The sequence below is a fragment of the Pyxicephalus adspersus genome, chromosome 2 (genome assembly GCF_032062135.1).
Source record: "Pyxicephalus adspersus chromosome 2, UCB_Pads_2.0, whole genome shotgun sequence".
Classification (NCBI taxonomy): domain Eukaryota; kingdom Metazoa; phylum Chordata; class Amphibia; order Anura; family Pyxicephalidae; genus Pyxicephalus; species Pyxicephalus adspersus.
Window position 1 is genome coordinate 76,007,829 of NC_092859.1, and position 23,925 is coordinate 76,031,753.

Consider the following 23,925-nt stretch of genomic DNA (forward strand, 5'->3'; position numbering starts at 1 on the left):
GGAGGGTACCCAATCACCTATTTTTCCCTTGCTAACCCTTGCAACAACATAAACAACAAGTATAAAAAAATTTAAAAAAAAACACCTGTCGTCACTTTTCCCCATCCCTCCATATCACCTGCAAAAATAGCAGTTCACCCCATTATCTGTTTTATTCTTGCTGAACGTCATACTACCCCGCAGTAATACCAGTGCACCCCATCACTCGTCCCACACTTTCTGATCCTCATACAACACTGCAATAAAACCAGTGCAGCCTATCAACTGACTTACCCTTGCTGAACCACATACCATCCTTCAATTATATTTATTTCTATTTGCTATTTTGGCAGGTGAACATGGGTTTAGGCAAAGGTGAGACAGGTGATGGGGTGCACCAATATTATTACAGACAGGTGATGGGGTGCACTGGTGTTATTGCAGCATGGTATTTGGTTGAAAACAGTCACATCCCCTATCATGCCCTGCTTCCTGTGTCCCTACTGGGAACATTCCTCTTCCCCAATTTTCTAAAAAGAGATGCCATGGTACACATCTGTCACTTGTACAAGTGTCCCTTTTCACTTACCTCCTTTTTTTTGTTTCAAAAATTGTAGTTTAGATTTTAATTTTTGACTCGAGGAAAAAAACCTGACCAAGGTTACAAAACTTCCCCACTCAAAAAAAAAAAAAAAGTTAGCTGGAGTTCTACCTAAATACATTGAACCTATATAGTTGATACACCTGGTTCTAACTCCCAAGTGTAAATAAAACATTTTTCTTCAGTGAAACCCACTGGAAAGTTCTGAAACAGCTAATTTACAAATTCTAAGCTAAGTTCTGTACTAATCACACTAATGACAGAAGTCTGCAACACAGATATGAAGTCCTACCTTGTATTCTGGGAAAAAATCTTTGTAACCCCCTTTGAGAAGATACAGTTCTGGGTAATAGAGACTTGGATAATCATTCCTGGCCCGGTCTTCCTCTCTCAAAAAACGGCACCTTTAATGGGCAACATTTAAACACATATCACACATATTCCATACCTGGATATGTATGTCACAAGAAAAAAAAGCTTTATTATTGTGATAAATATGATGAATATATGTTCTGAGCCATGCACACTGCTAATGGCATTTCTATGTGAAAGCAGCAGGAACTATGATGGGGTGCAATTACTATGATGGGGTGCAAAGGCAACATTTAAAAACTACAAAAAGCATTAATTTTTATTTATTTTATTATTTTTTAATCCCCCGGAAATAAGGTTGTATTGCTGATCCTGCCACTAGATCTAGATATTGTTATTTGTGTTTTTTATGGCTTTGCAGACATTGATAATTCTTTTCATAGGTTTCAGTGATGCAACATTTGGGTACTTAGATTAAAAAAAAAAATAAGGATTAAGAAGATTAACTGCTTACAAATTTATGATCAGGCAGTTCATTATTACAGAAAAGGACAGGCAATGTCCCTTCTGCAATAATGTGCCTTACCTACCTAATCACTACAGATTTCTGGCAACAAAGCGTTCATGTACCGGGGATGAATTGGGAGATCCCCTGTACAAAGATCTCATTCAAGATGCAGGAGTCCGAAGGTTTTTAAAGTAGGATAGACAGGGCAGATACCTGTCCCTTCTGCTTTCAATGCTGGGTCAGAAAAAGTAGATTTGGGTGTGAAGCTGCAAGGCTCAAATCAATTAAAATTATGCCTTTTCAATTTGAATGTAAATGTTGATGGAGAAGACAGCCTTGTCTTGATATTTGTAGAAATTAGAGTCAGAGATGCCCCTGTCCCCTAAAACTTGAAAATCTACAGCATGCTGGTAAAGCCAGCAATTGCGAAAAAGGACAGTAAATAAGCCCTTGCCATATCTATGGATCTATAGAGCATCTGCCAAAAGCCTTTCCATGTCAATGTACCACATATGCCTGGTTCAGTCCAGAGTGATGATGATAACCAGAATTTCCTCCATCTTGATCCAGCAAAAGCAGAAAAGGAAGATATTTCAGTATAGCATCAATCCCACAAAGTCACTGCTCCTGCTAGAGGATTCATGTACCTGGAGACAGATGCCTCCAGTTTGACAATAAACATTCAGGCCAGAAGTTTACATCCAGCATACCTTACTTAGGACACAGCTCACTAAACACCTTCAGATGATACCTTCAAGCTACAGGTTTTTTTGTTTCCACTCCTGAAGTTTGCAGTATAATCGAGAAGTTAAAGATTTGTCCCACAATGTACAAGAAAGAATTACAGATCCCATGGCCAGTGGAACATTTCATCCATGTATTTAGCAATTTGCCAGAAGTTCAGCTATATAAAGAACCCACTGGTCACAAATCAAACCCTTCGGGTTTTAAAGTAGAAATTTTCATATAACAAATTTCCTATACTTTAGTACACATGGTTAATTTTTTTTAATTGAAATGCTTAGTTTGATACGGCCCCCTTCATATTCATAAGGATAGCGGCAGTCGATAACATAGAATTTTTCCACGAGACTGCTGAACTCTCCATTAAATAATGCTGCTAACTAAAACAATAAAGAACCCACGTTATTTGTGATCAGTAACAGAAGAACATGTATGTATGCTATAGTGGCCAAGTGCCTCAACATATGTTCTGAAAAACCAGAGATGCATTTATAACTAGCTAACCCCATAATAATTACTCATGGAATTCAGTTGTACGCTTACAGTCTCTCCAGTAATATAACGAAGATCTTGGTGCCGTCCAGTTACAGTGGGCAATACGTAAACCTGTAAAGTTTCAAACTAACACCTTACTTCAAAATAATGCAAGCATAATTAGTAATATTTAACAAAATGACAGGACTAAATTGATGTCTAAGCTTTGTTTGAATCAGGTGAGAGACAAATTAACAATATATTGGGGGATCATAAATCCCTCTGATCCTTCCTGGGCCACCAAAACATTAAAACAGCCTTCTTAAAGGGTAGGCACCCCTTACACTGTCAAAACATTCTGATTAACCAAAGCATGGACTCTCAAAACCTCTGAAGGTGTGTTGCAATATTTTGCACCAAGAAGTTAGCAGCAGTTCCTTTAAAATTACACCATCTAATCCAACAGACAAGTGTCAGTACAGGCACTCTGGCTGGTCTGTAGCTACAGAACCCCTTACCATTCGGTACAAACCTGTCTAGAAATTCTCTGACTGGGTTGTCCAGCTATCACAATCTAGTCCTTTTCAAAGCCACTTAGATCCTTATATTTTTCTGGCTTCCAACACATCACATTTCAGAACGACCTGTTCACCTGCTGCCCAATATAGTTATCCCTTTGAAAAGTATATAGCAAGTTTCTTGGGTTTATTGTGGGTGTTCAAACAAAGGATATGAAGGAGAAAGGCAAAGAACATAAATAACTTACCTTTGAAAAATCTCCAATCATTTATAAGCATTCCTTAGAGAAAAAAAAAAAAACACCATCAAAAAGTAATAAACATTTATTTTTAGGTACACTTGTTTTTATGTACACACATGCAATGATTGTCGTTGGAAAGGGTCTTTCACAATCCTTTCCAACGACAAACAACTGCACAATGTATGAAGGAGTGCTGTACATACAGCGTCTTTCTGCTCTATGGAGAGAGGTTGAAGGCGAACAACAGAGTGGCACCCCGCTGCACTCTCTCCCCTACACTTGCATTAGGATCGTTTGTCGTCCATCGTCCGTGGAGCCGCCAGGACGGTCGTTCGGACAATGGACGACGAACATTGTACACACGCAACACTCTCGTCTAATATCAGCCCCAAGCCGATTAACGGACGAGAACCAGTTTCACATAAATCCAAATAGATGCAAAGACATACACACACATGCACACACACACACACTACATTTATCTCACTGAATATTTTGCTTTACAATTAACAATAAGTATGGAAAGGAAAAAGTCAGTGCCCTTGCTGGAGAAGGTGTACTTTTTTTTGCAATATGAAACACAATCCATCTACAGGAGCCCTGGACAATTCTCTGATTTTGTTCTACGTCAAACAAATCATGTTAAAAAGAGAAAGATCAGGAACAAGTCACTCAAGTGTATAGTTGCTATCTCCAGCATAATGATGGAGATCCAGAGAAATCTTGGCAGAAGGCAATAATGCCACTGCACCCAGGGAGTTTTTGAATGCCCCAGTCTCGGAAGCAGAACTTCTTCGTACAATAAATTCCCTGGCAACAAATAAAACCCCATGCCCTGATGGGTTCTCGGCAGAATACTACAAAACTTTAGCTCAAGAAATCAGTCTGCTTCTTACTGAAGTTTATCATCAAATTTTGTCACATCATACTCCATTATCTAGATTTTTTTGAGGCCTATACCACCCTAAACTGTGAAAAACACAGACTTATTTGTTTCCTACAGACCTAAATCACTATTAAATTGTGACTACAAGATCCTCGCTAAATTGGCAAATTGGTTGCAGACTTTCCTCCCCACTACATTAACCAAACACCAACTGGGATTTGTACGTAACAAACACTCCAGTATAAGGATTTGCGCAGCCATCACAGCCATGATACAAGCCACAAGAAATAAAAACTCCAGATCCCTGTTGTTGAGTCTAGATGCAGAAAAGGTCTTCAACAAAAATTGAATGGCCGCTACTGTCCAGCAGAGCCTTTGGACATATATTTTCTTCCTACATACAGTATCTTTATCAATACCTATCAAACTATTAATCAGTGGTGGGGTGGTAAAAGAGCCAGGCTCAGTCTCTGTATTTTACAACAGCCAACATGGAATGGGGGTGTAAATTTCCCAGATGTTGCATCATATAATGCAGCGGCTATCCTGCGTTACATCAAAGATTGGCTACATGATACCTGCATGTACCCAGACCCAGCACTGGACCATCAAACTATTCCCAATTAAATTGGAGGACGGCATCTCCTGAAAAGTCACACATCTCTTTTTCTACCCCTTTGGGGGAATCAGGATCTCCCCCATCTAACGTACTCCTCATTTTTACAGAAATGGCCAGTATTCCAAATAAATTATCGGTAGACATTAGCACAACACCCAACCCCCCCACCCCCTAGTTGTTTTGAAGAGGCGGCAGCTGAATTTCCCTTTTTGAGATCAGCAGTGTATATTTTTTTTATGCAATTGCAATCATACGCCTCAACAGCACTGAAATCTCCATCTGCTAATGTTTGGTTAAAAACCCTAGATGGCCTGCTCTTAAAACATAACCCCACCAAAAAAAGAAGATCACCGGGATTTACACAACAATCAGAATAGCCTTAGATTATTCTACCACAAAAACAGGTCTTAATAAATTGACAGAGCAATTTTCTACTAAATCTAAAACAGATATTTGCACAGCCTTTTCCAGGGCATGGACAGTTCTCCTATCAGCCATGTATAGGGAAATGACCCTTAGGGTGGTTCATAGGGTATACATTTCCCCGTACTGTGCATATCTTATGGGTTACAACCCCTCCTCCAACAGCTATGTAGAGGATGGTGAGAGAAACTGCTGTGATCAACATTCAACATTTCCAGATGTGTAAGATTATCAGCACAGGTCAATGGAGTGCTATTTAGCTTTGGGGTAGTGAGATAAGAGAGTATATATTCTTTTGTGTTGACTTTTTGGGCATTTATTTGAATATATATGTAATGTTGACAATCGAAAATCCAGCCATCGATAATCCGGATCCTTTAGTTTACCAGCATGCCAGATTTTTGAATGACAACCTGTATAGGTAATGAATGTTACTTTTTACTATGGGACCCCAAACGTCAGTGACATCAGTTAAGCTAAAACAAAAAAAAACAAAAAATCAAGTTTTCAGCCATTTACAGCCAAGGCAGCAAAGATGGTTTTTTTAGAATGCCAGACAGTGGTGAAATCATTACAGAGAACTGAACCGTAGCCTCCTTCATGCAAAACAGAAGTCTGTTTTAAAGGCTTATGTTAGGTGTTAGAGAACCAATAGAAATACAGAGCCTACCATGACTTCTTTTTATATGGGTCATCACTGTGCTATTCATGCCTGCATGATTTACCCTTCTCAATGCTTTTCCCAAAAAGCATTTGTATGGAGGCAGGCAGAAGGTGGGATTAAAAATCACAGCATACAGAGATGGTGGTATCCCATATATGTTCTCCACAGTAATATTCAGTCTTTCTCCAATTATTAGTGATGCTCACTCCATTATAGATTTTCAACAAGCAATTGTCTTCAAAAACTAGATTTATTCAAATAATTACATCCATAGACAGACTTGCTTTTAAACTATCGAGAGAACCGCCATCCTCTAATCCCACCTTCTGCCTGCCTCCATACCAAGGGAATAAGCATACCGGTAACTGCAACAACTTTTTGCGTTGATACACCTACTATCTGTACCATTTACATCCCTGAGGAAGAGGACAGTCTGCAAAACGCGTTGGATGATTTCAACATATGTAATGTGTACAATGTATCTATCCTATGTATGTTAGAATGTCGATTTGACTCTTCCTGAAATTTGTGGGGAAGAGGCATGCATATTTTAATTGTCATTTTTAATGAAGGAAACTAAAAATATATGATATTTTTATGATATTTAATGCCGTTAAAGTCACATAATTTTTTTGTTTTTGTATTTTCTGTATGATTGTTAAAAGTTACTGCACTTTAACTGTACTATGTTGCATAGACTAACAATAAGTACAGATGAATGTTTGGGAAAAGAAAAATAGAACATGTGCTGTATATAAGCATGTACAAATCTTTTTGAAATTGAATAGATCTGATCTTAATGTTCAGATCATATATATGATATATATGAAGTGGGGTATATGTAGTGTCCAATTGCAGTACTTGGACGTTTCATGAGAATTTTTATCCTGCCTGATTATGCTTTAAATATATTCATGACAATATATAATGCTACAAAACAAGTAAAAAAAAAATGACAGCAATTTTGCATTATTCAGCTTCCCTATACTCTTTAAAAAAGTGCACTAGAAAGCAAACATGTTAAGAGTGCAGCTCTGAATCCCCCATCTTTGTATTCACAAAGGACTCTGAACATTTCAACCGTCAATGAAGCATACAAAGCTGTGATTGGTAAAAAGACACATAACTGGTCACCTTTTAATTATCTAACAAGGTATGAGATATAGGTGTCAAGTAAATTAGGCTTTTACCTCTGCTTCCTCCTCTTCTTCTTCCATAGCAAAAAATTCAGAGAACCCATCAAAGTTTCCTACTTTGGCCTCGTCAACACCTGGAGCAGCACTAATAGGAGAAGCTAGGACTTGGAGCTCCGAGTCATCCTCCGTACAGAGGTCATCCTGTACAGATGATTATGGACAAGGCAAACACAAAATATCAGGGCATATAAAGTACAGTACAACCGATATGAAAACAACTATTAAGGTAAAGTAAAAATATTTGATGTTTTTCCTGCACTACATTTAGGCTGACCTTTGTAAAAATCACCAAATAATTTACAATTGAAAAAAACAAAAAAAAATGACTTACAGTAGATCAAGAGTTCATATGGTAAAAACACCTTTCCTACACAAATATAAAACATTTTGATGCTGCCATTAACACACAAATAAAAAAAAAAACTCAAAATATTGAAGCCTTATTTGTGTGCGTTTGATATTTTTATTTTGCCCAATGGCCTGTTCTTTGTTGAAGAGCACCGCTGTCATTCATTTTCCATATGCTGCAAATAAAGAATTAATCTGGTACACATTTTTGGATATATTACAAAGTGACATTGATAATGTAATGCATGGCATTTGCCTATAAACCATGAAACTTACCTTGGTTTCAAATGTTGGAGGAATCGGTGTCACAGCTGCCTCACGGAGAAGCAGCGCAGAGCTGAGTTTAGCTGGGTTCTTAAAGAGCCCAACCACCTGAAAACCAGAGAAAGGACTGTTATCACATAAGCTCACAAAGGATGGCACAAATAAGCGATAGAATGAAAAGGGAATCAAGAGATGAAATGATAACTACAGCCATCTCCACATTTTCATTTGTAGAAACAGGCAGGTTATATACGCTTTAAAATAAATTTACCATTATATATGTGTCTACCATGTTAAGAAAATAATTGCACCAAAATGTAGTTTACAGACGAACTTGCAACAGACCAGACCCAATAACAAAAGAATAACACACTTACATTTTCTTTATTACTAGAATCTTTTTGACGTCCAGAAACTTTCTTGAAACTTGGTGTACTGCAGAGAAGTCTGGGCTAAGTGCACAGAGAAACTGGTTATTAAATTGAAGTTTAAATGTACAGATGGTATTCATTCAAGAAATATCTATAATAATTTAATTCCAAGCAACATCTTTGATTATTTAGAACTGCAACGTAAATGTCATATAAAAGTATAGAGAAACGTTTATGGTAAGAAGTAGTAAATAGTGGTATGAGTATCACATTGCCAGTAATTCCAGCAGAGCAATTGGCTTTGTAATGATCAAGGTAGTAAGGAAGTAAAGTAAATATAGTAGGGCTATTTAAGACATTAGAAAACAATCTAAAAAGCCTCAATCAATAAAATGCTGGGTATGGATAGAGTGACCAATAATTCAATACTAAATGGCCAAAAGGTTTTAAAGCGGACATTTAAACTGTTTACATTTTGCTGGCAGAGGGCTGTCCATAGCTTCCTGAAAACATAACAGCACCCTTCCTTAGTATTCCTCATTCAAGAAATCTCTAAAATAGGTTTTATTCTAAGCACCATGCTTATTGGTGCCAAAGGTCCTCAGCTTGAATATCAGCAGTTGTTTGGTATGCAATTATCAAAACACTTTGAAGGGTAATGTCATATAAGAGGAGTGCATATCCCTAGCCAAGCCATGCAAACTGATAACACCCATATAAGATGGTGTTTCTGAGACTCCACAGTTGAAATAACAGTAATCAAATGAAACAAATGAACATTCTTTAGCCAGAAAATGAAAGGTAGTGGCTAGTTTCAGCTTCTAGTGCACACTTTGGGAAGTTTACAATTGCATATTAGTTAGCAATGTTAGTACATAGGAGGAACTGTGCAGGGCACACATCAATAAAGCCTAAATTTTGTTGTAAAATGTAAGAATATTTTAAAATGGCACTCACCAAGGATGTATTAACTGTTCCTTTAAGGCATTTCCTACTGCAAAAAAAAACATCAACAATTACACTTTAAGTTATTAAAGTTATTTAGTTAAAAACTTTTTCAGCAATCTCAGAAAATACCTATTGATCTTACCAGAAAGTGTTTGTCTATATTACTTGGGGGATTACACTGGTTGTGTTTCAGCTCACAGGAAGTAACAAACAGAAGCAAATATGTTTGAAGCCCAGTCTGGGTGTACAACAGTAAGCATCCAGAACAGGAAGCACATTATTAGCAGAATTACTAAGTGAAGACAATGGATAGAAAGAATACAAATGCCGTCACCGTCAAATTTTTTAAGAGGTGTTTAGACACTTGCTAGTCACCTTTATAGTATTGTACGTAGGCAATGACTACACTGTAAATCAGCTTAGGTATATATTGTAGCTACTTATGCCTCTGCTGAACAGATTGTCATCATGTTGTACCAAATTTCAATGACAGTGGTGGAAAGTGTTGAATCTAGTATGTTGGCTCCCCTTGTGCCATGTTGTCAATTATGGCTCCCTCTATAGATACAGAGAAAGTAGGATAAAATTCAGGAGAAATTATTACAAACATACAGGATCAGGAAGTAAGTTATTTGCTTGATTTTCAGGTAGAAAGTAAGAGAAAGTGGTTGGGAAGAAAACTAACGCAGCCCCCATCTTTAATTACTGGTAAACGGCTATAAACAATTTGTTACAAAGAAAAGGGCCATTATAACCTAAATCGGCATTAATGAGCCTTCCAGAATTCATTAAAGCAGAACTAAAGTTTCACATTTAAAAATTATGGATCAAGCAGGGCCTTTTTGCAAAAACAGGCAGGCAATGTCCCCTTCTGCAATAAGCATTCATACCTGCCAGATTACTGGAACTGTCAAACTGCACACGCAGTAAATTTGTTCATTCAGGGCAGGCCTGGAATGTGGATTTGAAAAACATTCCCCTAAGAGTTGGTGCATTACTAAAAAACTCAATGCCTGTCTAAATATGCAGAAATAAAACTATGCTCAGTACTTACTTTGCCTCATTTGCAGGTTCTGGAGTGAAACTGTTGAGAGATTTACAATAAGCTTTTTTTTAATGTATTTTTGGTTCAGTAATTTTCAAATAGGAAAACATTAAATGCAGTTTAGTTTTATTAGACTGACATTTGAAAATGAATTTCAACTAAAAACTGACCCTATAGGTTAGTGGCTAAAAATAGTAATTTTAACTGCAGCAACAAAAAGGTATCTTTGGTGATGTAATCATCTGTATAAATTACTTCATCTATAGTTAAAGGGGTCGAATTAATGTTTTTTTTCTTTGAAATGGATTTTAAAAAAAAAAAGGATATTCCTAATATAAACAGAGGAATGTATGAAAAACCTAATGAAATATAACCAACAAATACATTACTACGGGGTCTATTATTTTCTTTATAAATCAAACATTCACTAAAATATTTTCTGGTGGAGAACTGTCCAGATCCATATAATTCAATGAAAAAAAAAAATGATTCTCCACCAGTGAATGTTTCAGTTAATGTCAGACTCACTGCTTTATAAACAGACCCTTTGAGTAATTTTGAAAAATGGATTTTGTTACAAAATTACTATACTAATCGGGGAGTATACAATGTACAGGAGAAGATATTGGAAGAGGATATCAGGAAACCCTGGTATATATTTGACAACAAGGTTAGGGGGAAATAATGAAACAGCACTGTGATACATGGTTTATCTGTAAACATAAATGATTGTTACACAACTAGGTACAATAGGCCTGATTTATTAAAGCTCTCCAAGGCTGGAGGCGATACACTTTCATCAATGAAGCTGGGTGATCCAGCAAAACTGGAATGGATCTGGTCCAGGATTTAAATCACTTGCTAGCAAATAGCAGATGACTTAAGACATCCATTCCAGGTTTGCTGGATCACCCAGCTTCACTGAAACAAGTGTATCCTCTCCAGCCTTGGAGATCAATATGCACACTAACAAAATGCATACACTACTACTACACTAAATAAATGCTTCTTGTCATGATATATTGTGGTATTTTATATTCACGTATAGGGCTGCTAGGATTTAAATTTAAATCGCAGGTAAGCTGCCTGAAGAAATCTGCAAGGTCAGAAATGACAAAACAAAACCTACATTGTTATTTTAACCTTGTTATTTTCATGCTTATGTTCTTTTCAAGTCAATATTAGAATCATTGTCATAAAAACACTTCATAAAACTGAACCTGTTTTGATGACAACCTGTACCTACCCTCTAGGAGTGCTGTACACTTTCTTTCTCTTTATTTATACCTAAATTCCTCTTTATTTCAGTTGTACCTCTAGGACAAGGACTAAATGCAAGTGTTTCCATTTGGATACATACAGCAAAAAACAACTGATAGCTAAACTTCAGAAAAACAAGAAACTTCCTTCGCAGTGGGGCTTCCCCTGTATCACAAGGGTTAATTTTATATATATATATATATATATATATATATATATTATATTATATATAGCTGATCAGACTACTTACAAATCTTCTAGTTGTACAGACTGTGACTTTGGCGAATCTCCTTCACCTGCACACACGGATAAAAGAAAAAATGATATTGTTTTCTTCTATTTAAGTAAATTTTAGAGAAAAAACACATGTAGTACATCTATGCAATAAATTCACATTTTCCTGTTGTATCCCAAAGGAAAATACTGGTTGTTGATTTAGCAGAAATGCACTCTGATGGTTAATTTCCTTTTGAGAAATGGAAATACTTGGCTTCAACTGACCTTGTTTTTTTTAGGTGTTACAACTTTTTCATACAGGACCTTAATTACTTAAACCACTTGCCTAATAAAAATAAAGAAATTTAAAGTGTATCTATATCAAATCTGTCTTATAAATAGCTTGCTTTTTTTGCAGGAGAATGCAAGAACTTTTTTTCTAGAAGAAATGTTTACGCAAAAAAACAGACCATGGAAGACATCAAGTTTTGATGCAGAATACTGAATTCTCAGAAAAGACAAATAGAAGCATAAAAAGAGCACAAACAAAAAGGAAAATGTCTGATCAGCCCATCAGCCATCTTGTAAAGTGAGAACAGAAGTCTGAAGTAAAGCACCGATCAGATAAAATCACATTTAGAGAAAAAGTGCAAACTGCAAATGCAACAAGGCAAGGAATAGAACATGATCTTTATTAAGGGGAACTCAACAGTATACAAGCTACAGAGCTGCTTCAATGACTAAAAGGAACTTTGGGCTTTAACATGCCAAGTTACAATACAGAATCCCTAACATGACAATTATCCGTTTAGACTCCTTTCAGATGGATAAAGACTAGAAGAAGAAATAGCTTAAACAAACTTAGAGCTCTAGAACACAGAGCAAACCAACATGATTTAATCAGTTTAGTTTATATCCAAAACCAGGATATCTAAGATTAAAGTTCAGGAGGGTAAACAAAATATTCAGTTGAAGGGATTCAATGGAGCAGCTATTGCCAGATGGGTTCTGACCATAGTGATAGACCTATACATCAGGTATTTTATGACGGCTCGCAAATGGGGTGAAGGGTTTCCTCTCACAGTGCACACAGTAGAGACAGTGCTCAAGTAGAGGCAGAAACAACCCAAAGACATTTCCCAAATTTTCTGACCTAAACTGAATTCTGGTGTTAAAAGGTTCCACAGTTGACTCTTTACAGCTCAATGTCCTAACAAATCTGTCAAAATTTAGACCAAACAGAAAATGTTGTGTCTGCCGATTAGAAACCCCACAGGAGATGGTTTTAATTAATCCACAATGGGAATGCCTATTACTATTACTTACTGGCAGTTGGAGAGATGGAGATATGGGTGACCTACTGTACCCTCTGTTTTTTCAAATGATGAACACTCAGAGTTTATAAGATGAAATCATTGACAAGCGTATGAAAAGAGAGACAAGAGAATAGAGGGTAAGGATAACAAGGTCCAGAAAATTACGAAGAACCATATAAAAAACCCTGGGAAAAGAAAGGTGCAAAACTAAGAAAGGGGACAAGAATGAGAGTCTAACCTGTACCCCTGTAAACTCACTCAATGAATCTAAAGAGGGGAGACAGACTGGCAGGAAGAAATAACTGAAAGCCCTCACTTAGCAATGGGGGGCACCCTTAATAGAGAAAGAAAAACTGTTTTGCAAAAACTTTCCAGGCTTTTTTTTACCACAGGCTTTGTGAGGATTGTAGAAAAGCCTATTCTTGCCCACTTGCCCAAGAATACAATAACTGAAAAAATAAGGTTTTCAAGTTTTATCCTTATCTGCTGAGAAAGGAGGAAGCCCATTTTGACAGTTTTTTGTGAACGTAGCCTTCAACCAATGTGCATACTACATGCACACAGACATGCATGCAGGCTGTCACTGCTACAGTGCTCCTTTAAAATATTTAGGCAATTCTGTTATGGTTTGGTAAAGTAAAGTCATAAGACAGTGTTTGCAACTTCCAACACAGTCCTATGACCCAAAAAAAACAACAAAAAAAAAACACTGAGGAATGCTGTTTTTTGTTTGTCAGTGTACAGTGTTGCAGTACATTATGCAGGTGAAATACTTCCTGTGTGCTATAATGGATGAGAAACCCTCGTCCATTTTCTTGGGTTTGAATACATATTGCCATTTAAAACATGGTAAACTTGCTTTTCAGCTGATATTTAAATTTAAAATATTAGATAGTTTTTCTCAAAACTGTTCATAGGATAACTACTTCCAATAGTTAACTATTCTTTGTTGATTTAGTTAAAGTACCAAAAGTTTGGGAACAAAATGGACCTTCCTTTAAAGAAACTTGTATTACCATTGCTAAACTTTGCTTTTAAAAAGAACTTCTGTATATCCTGAATCACCAACAGTTAACAATTATGCAAAACAATCATCTTGACTTCACAAGCTCCACATCTGTTAAGGGTGAAGCCAAGGGAACATTTTTATGATTTTGCAATGGAAGTTTACATATTCCCTTCCAGTATATGTTTATTTTAAAGGACCAGTTTTTTTTTTTAACAACTATGTTGATGTTATTACCTGGGACCGTTTTAACAGGTGACATGAAAGCTTGCAGGCCAGGTTCATCAAAACTCAGGTTAGATAGATCCAAGCAACGTTTGGGGGTCTCACTGCAAGAAGGAAGTCATTAAGATGTAAATTCAGCTTATTAACTCAAACTTAAGCAGTCTGAATATGTGTAACAAAACATCAAAAAGCAAATTACGCAAACTTATGAGAAAAATTAAACCACATCTTAAGCCTTAACAAATGACTTCTATTATTTAGTCCTTTCGTTCTGAAATCTGGGCAGATGTAAAAGACACAAACTCAAGTGTGTAATTATTACTATTGTTAAATGTATTTTTTAAATGTAAGCAGTGTAAACACTTGATCTTTGGCCTTGTAAATTCCCTGTAGAGGAGAGTTGCAGCATTGAGGGAACAAGCAGTAATAGGAAGCCAATCAAAACACATGCTGACAAAAAGTTCACCAAAAGGCAAAGAAAGCAGAGCGACAAAGATTAGTTGATGTGCAGTTTTTCCTTTATCTTTATATCTTCTTGGCCACCCCAAAAACAGATGTTTTGACTTAGATGTTTTGCCTGAAATCATATGATCTGCTAAACTTTCCATACTGAACATTGCTCTTAGTTCACTTATGGTCCCATTTGTTACTGCTGTCCTGATACAAAAGACTATAAGAGTGTTGTCACCCTAGGTAACGTGTTACTGGCAGATTTACTAAATGGCAAGTAGAAAAATAAACATTTTGTCTTAGGGTTTAAAAACTTTTTTTTTAACTGTAATTCAGTCAAATTTTTCAATTAGCATTATTTTTTGTTCTTCAAAGCTCCATTTTAGTGTAAATAGTTTTACCAAACAAATCTGAAACAGGGACATAGAGAATAATTAAAGGCTGATATAAACTGCATACGTCCTCTACTAAAAATTAGATTTTTGCAAAGTTCTCTCTGAAATGCATTTCGTGGAGTCTATTAAGAGACATAGAATGTCTTTTACCTTTAGATTACACTGTAGAGAACTGCTAGACAGCCCAGAATCCTACTACTAGGATACATACATTCTATCTTTCCTGCTGCAAACAAGCTTCTCCCCACCCCGATAGTATTTCAAGGGGTCAAAAACTGTTTCTACTTAAATACTAACCTGTGACAGCGGGAATAGCAACAGATAGGACACATTCATACAAGACATGATTGTACATAACGCTTATGTGATATTTACCCATTGAAAGTGTTTAAGTTGCTAAAGCCCTTTGCAAGGTCAGTGACTGGTGTTAGAGGCTGCTCTGGAGAAAATATAACAGAGGCATCTTTGTCCCTTAGTAGATTTAGTACCATTCGACAATTTGCGCGGAAATTGAGGCCAGAAGACTTTGAATAACTGCTTGAAGAAAATGAGTGTCCATCTGCCATGATTTCACAATTTTTCACCACTGGTGTAGAACCTGGAGAACTGCTAATGAAGAGAAGTAAAAGAAGTTTAGTGTACAAAAGCAAAACTTCTCACACAGGAAGAACAAAATAAAAACAGCTGGCCATTCACCCTAAAATCTGATTTCACAACCTCCTTTAGTTCTAAGTAATGAGAGAACCTACCTAAATAACCCATTCAGGCCCTAACACTACATGGTAGTTTGTAAATTACAATTTGATTGTACCACATCTTTAGAAACATAACTTGGCTAATAAAGGGTATCAAATAAACATCACACTTTCTGCATGAGTCAATGGTTAATACAGACAATACTATTCTACTGCTATATTGGGTAAACTGGCTGGTGAAAACAGGCATACTAGCACTCTGAATATTTTTGACAGAATCCCTTTAAATAAGTGCCACTGTTGCGGCTTGCAGATAAAGTTTTCTGGTTTTCTGATAAACATGCATTGACAAGCTACAAACACAAAGGGCAAAACTGCTGACTGCTAGAAATATTATATCATAACCACACCAACAGGAAGGAGTAGGAGCAGTGCTTTTAAACAGTATTTTACAATAATTTATATACATTCTGCACATCTACATATGGCATTTGAAACTACTGATTACAATAATTTATCTCCTATTCCTAATTTTTTTCCCCCTAATAAAAAAAAAAATCTTTCAGCGTTTTAACAGTTTTGTGAACTTTATTCAAGGGAGTATACACACAAAAGCAATGCCACAAGGATTGTAAGCTCTTCGGGGCAGGGTCCTCTCCTCCTGTGTCACTGTCTGTATCTGTCTGTCATTTGCAACCCCTATTTAATTACAGTGCTGCGTAAAATGTTGGCGCTATATAAATCCTGTTTAATAATAATAATGATAAAAGAGTAAAGAATAGTTTTCTCTCTGGCTGCAACATAATCTCCAGTAGAAACTTAAGGCTTGTTAGGCTACATACACACGTGCAATAATTATTGATGGAAACAAACGACTAACGACTGTTCGTCCGATAATTGTTAACAAAAAAAAAGTGCACAACGACGCAGATGAACGAGGAATGTCGCCGGAAACTAACGACCGTCACAACAAATCTGATTGGGCGACGATCATTCGCTGTCTGTTGTGTGTACGGTCGTTCAGTGATCATGGATTGTTCTGCGATACACTTTCTCCTTTACATGTCACTTCCTGCATTGTTCAAACAATTGTATCTATTGTGTGTACATTATTGGTGGATTATATTTGAACTATCATATCGTTACAGCATGTAAAGAATTGTGCACAATACGACCGTTCTAAATAATCGTGAATAATCGTTAATCATTTGTTTTCTAACAATAAATATTGCACATGTGTAAATATCTTTAATCGATTTCAGCAGATAGTACTCAAGAGCAGAATCTAGAGATGGGGGTGGGGGGAGAGGCAAGATTGCTTCTTTGCAGGGACTTCCTTTATGAAAAAGTCTGTTTAGGGACAGGGCTTCTTCACCCTTGGCTGCTTCACAGTTGTTAAAAAAACAAGCAGCGCCTTTCTAAATTAACTGTATTACTAAAGTTAAAAAATAAAATACATGGCATGAATGTAACCATGCCTTTACTTCTTGTACTGTCTACTGGATTGTAGGACTTGTATTTAGTGTTGATCAGGAAAAATAAACAGCAGAATTGTAAATAAAAAAAAAATAAAAAAAAAAAAAAAAAATAAACAGCAGAATTGTAAATAAAAAAAAAATTAAAAAAAAAAAAAAGAGAAGGGGAAGTTTTATCTCCACCAAAGATGCTTTCAGCCTGCTCTCCTCAATAGACTACATATAGAACCATATAATATAACCATCTCAAACGGTGTTAAAACTTTTAAATGGGATATAAACTTGTGACTAAGCTTAATTACCTTATTTTAGAAATAAATAAAAAGCGCCAATCTCACACATGCACAGTGACAATGGCATTTTTCGTTACATTTTCAGGACCTGTGCAGTACAAGATCAGACGACTTAAAGCGGAAGTAAACCAAAAACAAAACAAAAAAACTCACACTTACCTTCAATCCCACAGATCAGTGTGGGTTTCTTCCATCGGGTCCCACGTTGTCCCGGTATCCATCTTCAGCCCCGCGTAGAGGGAGTGCCGGCCGCCATCTTCTTCTCTCTTCTTCCTGCATCACCTGATCTCACACTGTGCAGGCACAAGATTGGGTGACGTAGATTGGGGGAAAAATGCCAATCTCACTGCACATTGATGAAGCATGTGCAGAAGAAGCAGCCAGGAGCCTCCTAGAATGCGCGACATAGGTATCCCGGGAGGCTCTGCGCTCCTATAAATTAAATGGGCGGCTGTTGCACTTAAAAAAAAACACAAACTACATTTTTACTTTAAATAAAAGTGTTGTCTACCTTACTATGTAAAGTAAAAATTCTGAGTTTAGGTACGCCTTAAGAAGAACCTAGAAGAAGACGGCTGTCCTGTCCGTCACAGAAAGTAGGAATCTGGAATGGCACAGGATCCACTGGATTCGTATTGCAAAGGGATTGAGACGGCCAAAGACGATAAAGAAGAAATGAAGGAAGATGGCAGCACCCTGTGACGAAAAATGGGTAGGTGAGCAGCACAGGTTTTATTCTATATTCATTGCAGAAACAGACAGATGATGTTCCTTCTTCAGAAAGCATTCCTACCTGCCTGATCGCTATCTACATCTGCCAAAATCTTTGAGCTGCACAAGTGCATGGCAGCTCAGCATTGGTTGTGGGGATACCTGGCACATCCTGCAGTGTATATACATTATAATGATCTCTCTCTCTATCTTTATATTCACCAGCATTATTATTATTATATTGATCTCTATATATAATCACCAGCATTATATTGTTATACATTAATATTACATTGATCTCTATATATAAATCACCAGCATTATATTGTAATATTTTGATCTCTATCTATAATCACCAGCATTATATTGATCTCTATATATAATCACCAGCAATATATTGTAATATTAATCTCTATATATAACCACCAGCATTATATTGTTATACAAATAATATTACATTGATCTCTATATATAAATCACCAGCATTATATTGTAATATTATTATATCGATCTCTATATATAATCACCAGCATTGTATTGTAATACAATTATTATTATATTGTTCCCCCAGGTACAGCCTCCTCTACACATTCTCCTCATGCAGGAACAGATATTCTGGTGCTGTTGGATCTATGCGTTCTCCCTGTACTATCCTGCCCAGCCTGTCTTGCTTCTCTCTATGCTGCTTTCCCATATAAAATAAATATCTAAAACCTTCTGTATGGCCTTGCAAGTTTCCCTCCACCTGAATGCACATAAAACGTAAACGTGTAGGCCATGAATACGCACTATTACTCGTCTCCTCATCCAGGAAGTCACAACATAACACCCCCAGTCGTGCTCTCTTTGCCTCCTGCTCGCTCCTTCTGCAGTCCGGATGTGAAAAGTAAATAGCGACCAGCCGAAGTGATTGGGGGCACTCGAGGAATTGAAATCGTCTACCCCAGTCACTGACCAATCCCCAGACAGTATCCGGGTCACAAAGTTGTAACAACCAATAAGATGAAACCGCCAGGGTGAAATTGTTCGAGATAGGAGGAGGTCGCCCGTTTTAAAACGGCATCTTCAGCGATTGGTCACTATTGTGTTATGCAAGAAGTAGCAGCTGTGATTGGCTTTGTGCTGGCTGCAGGAATAATGACAGCTTCCATACGCAGCCACACCCCTGATTATGCATGCAGGCCCCGCCTTGAGTCACGTCGCGGGACTTTTTAAAGGGCTGGTGGGAGGTGCTTGTTCTGATCAGCTGTTTGTAGAGCCATGCATCGGTAATGAGGTGGCTAGGAGTGTGAATGAGTGGGCGAGCTGACACTGTTGGCTGGCCTTTGTGTTGGTGGGCCATTGGTGTGAGACCTTTGGGTGTTGGGTGATGGTGGGCTTTGTTGAGGTTCCAGGTACACCAGACAGGCAAACCCCAGACATGTATGGATCCCAACAACTTCCCCATGCTGCCCATCTGTAAATCAAAGGAATCCCAACAGGCCACTTCAGTTTTCAGGAGGAAAATGGTTTAGCGTGGGTTGATTTTTCTGAAATATGGATGGTTCACAGGTCCTCTTGTTTTCTACCTGTCCACAGGTGTGGCATTTCGGTAGAATCTACATTTAGGGCTTTTAGTGAGCCTTCTTTTCTATTGTGAGCTTTCTTTGCTTTGTCATGTGGGCTTTCTAATTTTGGTTGTATGCCAAACTGCTAACCAGGCAAGAATTGGATACATCTCCTAAAAATAATCACTTTACAGTAACTGCTGCCTTGCAATACAGAAAAATACTATGTAAGCTCAGCCAGCAAAATGACCTGAAAGCAATTTTGGTACATATGTCTATGTTGGCAGGTCAGACCATGCTTGGACTATTGAACTGTAGATGTATTGTGCTACTGTGGTAGTGTAAAGAGTTCCCCAATTAGCCCCAGCACTTCAGTCATTCTTGACATTTTTAAGATGGGGAAACTGTTAAAATAACTTTCAGGTCTTTGGGGAACCTCTCCTATAACTACTAAATCCACGGGTCATGTTACATTAGTGTGGTGGTCGGTAGGAAGAATCCCTCTTTCTGGCCAGTAGGGATAGTGTCATCCTTACAGATGGCCCAAAAGATTATTGCTGTGCGTGATAACTGGCCTCAGAGGTACAAATCTAGCATCCTCTAAAGCAGTGGTCGCCAACCAGTGGTCTGCAGCTTTGTCCCCGGTATGGACACAACCCGCCCACTCTCCTATCGCAGGCACAGACCCACTTGTTAAACATCCTGGTGGGACAGTAGCGCAGGGCTGTGGACACAACTTTTGTTGCGTCCACAACCCTGTGGTACTGTCCCTCTTCAGAATTTAGCAAGTAAGTCTGAGCCTGAAATGGGCCAGTGGACGTGTTCTAGTATGACATCAGTCTGGTGTAAGTTTCTCCCCCTTTGAGTGGCACGTGGCTCCCCGCGCATGTGTAGTACCCTGGATTTAGTGGTCTGTGAGGTCGGAAAGGTTGGCGACCACAGCGCTGGTCCTGGTTGAGAAACCCTGCTTTAGCTATTTAAATTTAGGCAAATATTTAAAGCAGATCTAGATCCAATCACTTGTACTCATACAACGTTTTAATCTCATTGTATTTTCAAACTTCTTAGATAAGCAGCTTTTTTTAAAAGGAAGTTCTGATTTATGATTTTCAGCCAAGGGAAGACCAAAGTATGCAGCTTTATCACCTTGCTATATGCCACCTTGGTGGAGACTATGGTTGTCCCTATTGCCACCTTTTTCTGTATGTATGGTCCACTACAACTGATAAGGCACACGCATGTAGACAGGAGGTACCTGGAGAACATTGTGTTCAGATAAACTCTTTTAGATAAAATGGACAATCCTTTGAAATATTGAACTTTATCAAGCTAAGGGTAGGCTAACGCCTGCCTTGTAAATGAGCAATCTGCACCTTTCTAGCTGCTTGGTTAGTCATGTTGCAGTGCTGGTTACTAAAGAACCAGGGTTTGCACTTTTGAGAAGCTGGTGGCGGTGAGCAGTACTGTACTGCTTGCTGCTGGTCCACATTTATTCTAAGGTTGTTGCCAGGAGAAGCTATATGTAGTGTCTTCCCCCAGGAATCAGCCAAGGGGAAGAATAAGCATATCTTGTTTGGAGTAGGTTCTTAAGTTAAACCAGCTCACAATTTCTCTTTACTGTTTAGGATCTCTGGTATTGAAACCAATTAAAAGGTAAAAGCTTTGGCTGCAATAGGCTTCAGTCTGGAGTTGCCCCCATAGTATTTCCTTTAGATGCCACTTGATGTGCCAGCCGCTTGGTTTAATGACTTCCAATATATTTAACCCACTCCTCACAGCATGGCAAGATTGCACCCCTTGATGTCACTATGCTGGTCTGTATGTGGGGCACTAAATCAGGGATCCCCAACCCCTGGTCTGTGGCCCACTATTTTTATAAGCTGTTGAACGATCTATGCACACAGACGGCACTAAATGCTTACAATTAAATGAGTGTAATTGAAATGAAAACTAAACTGTTCCAACTTGCCCCAAATTGTTGTTTGGCTGCAATGTGCCCTGGAGCAGAATGCAGTCCCTTAATGAGGCGTGGTGGTTTAACTATAGCACTGTAAGACCTCATTGACACCCTATTCATTGCCGTAAGGTGTGTAGTGACATTTTAGAAGTATCCCAGTGTCCATACATATGCGTAGATCATATTAAACTGACAGTCTTTATTTGTTTTGGTTTTTCTGCCCCACAACTGCTAATGTGTGATATCCTGCTTTCATAGCAATGTTTTAGACTTGTGAGCTGTTGGGAGTATGGTCTAATAACTGGTACATGCAGCAACTGGCAAACACGAGTTGCATAGTGAGGTGATTGGGGAATGATTTGCCTATTTATAGAATTTAGAGAGAAGAAAACTGCTTGGTTTAACTTCCTGACAAATCAATGGCTCCACAACTACAAAAATGTCAATGGATCCTCGGACAACACTGTCTAATGCTTTATACAAAATCTATTTTAATTCTCTTGTTTGGCGTTGCTTTGCGATAAATACCCTCTAATCTGTGTTGTGCAAAATGATGCAGGCACATTTGGCATGCAATGTACAGGGCAGCAAAAACCACTACCTTGTCAAAAAGTGGTATGGTAAATTGATTAGTTTGGAGTTTGAGAGTATTTGGTTTGGATGTACTGCTGACTGAGGCTTTTAAGGTTCTTTCACAATTTTCATATACATAACATATTATCTTTTAACTTTTCAGGCTAGATCATCAGCTGCCACCTCATATGCTACCACAAAGCCACGAGCATCAACTGCCTTCACTCTCAAACGCCCTTCTTCCAGAACCATGGATGCTGATAAGTAACACTGCTCCCATGGAAGAATTATTTGGGTAGCTATATTAAAAAATGTAAATTTGGGTTGGCATATGTGGAATGATCTTCATGGATGTTATTGGTTTTATGAAAGATTTAAATTTGGTAAATTTGGAGTTATTAGAAATTATTTTAAGCACTACAAATTTAGTATCAGTCACATCAGTCTTAATTCTTTAAAATAAAAGTTGTAATTTTAATTTGTAAGAGGTAATTTTAGTCTGCTAAAGAGCTTGTGTACTTTCCCATTATGGCACACTAGCCATAATGAGGAAAGTCACCATTCTGTCCAATCTTTTTCCCACTATTTCTATAAAGGTCCTACAGCGATCCTCTCTTGCCAGTGACTTTGGCATGCAGACACTGGATTGTCCCCGTTAGCGAATGGAGCACTCTGGAATATATTTTGTACAGTAAAACTCACACAGGGTGTCATACTTCCTAATACACTTGGGTATTACCCATGTACCCCTCTTCTTGGCACATACATTACACTTTAAACACATTGTTAATCTTCCTATTTTAAACATCATACTTTTCTATTTCTGACATGGAATTCCACCCACTTTCTGCATTCTTCCACTTCTCAGTGTTAATTATGTGATGGAGTATTAGAAATATGCTGTTTCAGGCTTGGAATGTGTTGGATAATAATCAATCAGTATATTTGGTATAGGTTGTTAAATCAGTGCAGTAGTTCTTCTATATCTCCCACAGAGTGCCATCAAGATCTCGTTTCCTTGGTGCTTCTGGATTTCTGGCAAAGAGAGACTATAATTACTCGGATACATCACAGTCTACAAGGTACAAATTGCTTGCTCCATATCTTAGTTATTCTTGTGAGTTTTTATCTGACCCAGCAGCATAAACAGTTCTGCTTTTTCTATTATCTTCTTAACTATTCTTCTATCAAGATCTTTTTGTTGCTACTAGAGCACTGACCTCTGTGGCCATCATCTGTCTGGCCTTGGAGTGCCTTGCCTAGGTGTTGCAGGAATAGCCCGTATGTGACCTTTGGGAATTGTTCTGGCAACAAGATTGCCCCTGCTAGCATTGCCTTAGCACTTGCTCTGTCTTGAAAACTTCTCTTTAGTGGGTTGAGTATGAAAAGCAAAATCAATTGTTTGGGTCACTGTGTGCCTATAATGGGATACAGAATTCATTTCTTCCACTGAAATGAGTGTCACACATTACATTTCCCAAACAGCATAAAGGGGGCATTTCTGAACTATATAGCTTTTGCTTTGTAATGACCCACTTGAACCACTATCTTTGTTGCTCATTCTGCCTACATAAGACCTTATATTTTACCCTGAGCCATTAGGCAGAACACTGGTGTGTGGAAGGCCCTTCTAGTCCTATAACAGTTTGAAATGGGTTTTGTTA

General features: G+C 37.8%; 2 protein-coding genes and 1 long non-coding RNA gene across 5 annotated transcripts in view; 1 reads left to right on the forward strand and 2 right to left on the reverse strand.

Moving 5' to 3' along the window:
* Nucleotides 1-1,538: 1,538 nt before the first annotated feature.
* On the reverse strand, nucleotides 1,539-3,408 carry LOC140323748 (uncharacterized). The gene is made up of 3 exons (XR_011919429.1): nucleotides 3,385-3,408; nucleotides 2,688-2,750; nucleotides 1,539-2,524 (listed from the first exon to the last, which is right to left on the reverse strand). It is a non-coding gene; the product is annotated as an uncharacterized lncRNA (long non-coding RNA).
* A 3,725-nt stretch (nucleotides 3,409-7,133) lies between these two features.
* On the reverse strand, nucleotides 7,134-19,214 carry CDC25C (cell division cycle 25C). Of its 3 annotated transcripts, XM_072401076.1 has the most exons (10): nucleotides 18,974-19,214; nucleotides 17,985-18,169; nucleotides 15,386-15,619; nucleotides 14,178-14,269; nucleotides 11,653-11,698; nucleotides 10,152-10,181; nucleotides 9,107-9,143; nucleotides 8,156-8,230; nucleotides 7,791-7,886; nucleotides 7,134-7,307 (listed from the first exon to the last, which is right to left on the reverse strand). In XM_072401076.1, exons 3-10 carry the CDS (start codon nucleotides 15,574-15,576, stop codon nucleotides 7,149-7,151), a joined length of 726 nt encoding a protein of 241 aa, XP_072257177.1. In that variant the 5' UTR covers nucleotides 15,577-15,619; nucleotides 17,985-18,169; nucleotides 18,974-19,214; the 3' UTR covers nucleotides 7,134-7,148. The 3 variants fall into 3 exon arrangements, with proteins under 3 accessions (XP_072257177.1, XP_072257176.1, XP_072257175.1); XM_072401075.1 differs by lacking the exon at nucleotides 17,985-18,169 and having other exon boundaries at nucleotides 15,386-15,616; XM_072401074.1 differs by lacking the exon at nucleotides 17,985-18,169.
* A 67-nt stretch (nucleotides 19,215-19,281) lies between these two features.
* LOC140323749 (oocyte-specific histone RNA stem-loop-binding protein 2-like) overlaps nucleotides 19,282-23,925 on the forward strand; it is a 14,789-nt gene continuing 10,145 nt past the window's right edge. The window contains exons 1-3 of the mRNA XM_072401073.1: nucleotides 19,282-19,413; nucleotides 22,425-22,556; nucleotides 23,257-23,343. Coding sequence (XP_072257174.1) covers nucleotides 22,450-22,556; nucleotides 23,257-23,343 — 194 coding nt within the window. The 5' untranslated portion in view covers nucleotides 19,282-19,413; nucleotides 22,425-22,449. The remainder of the gene's footprint in view (nucleotides 19,414-22,424; nucleotides 22,557-23,256; nucleotides 23,344-23,925) is intronic.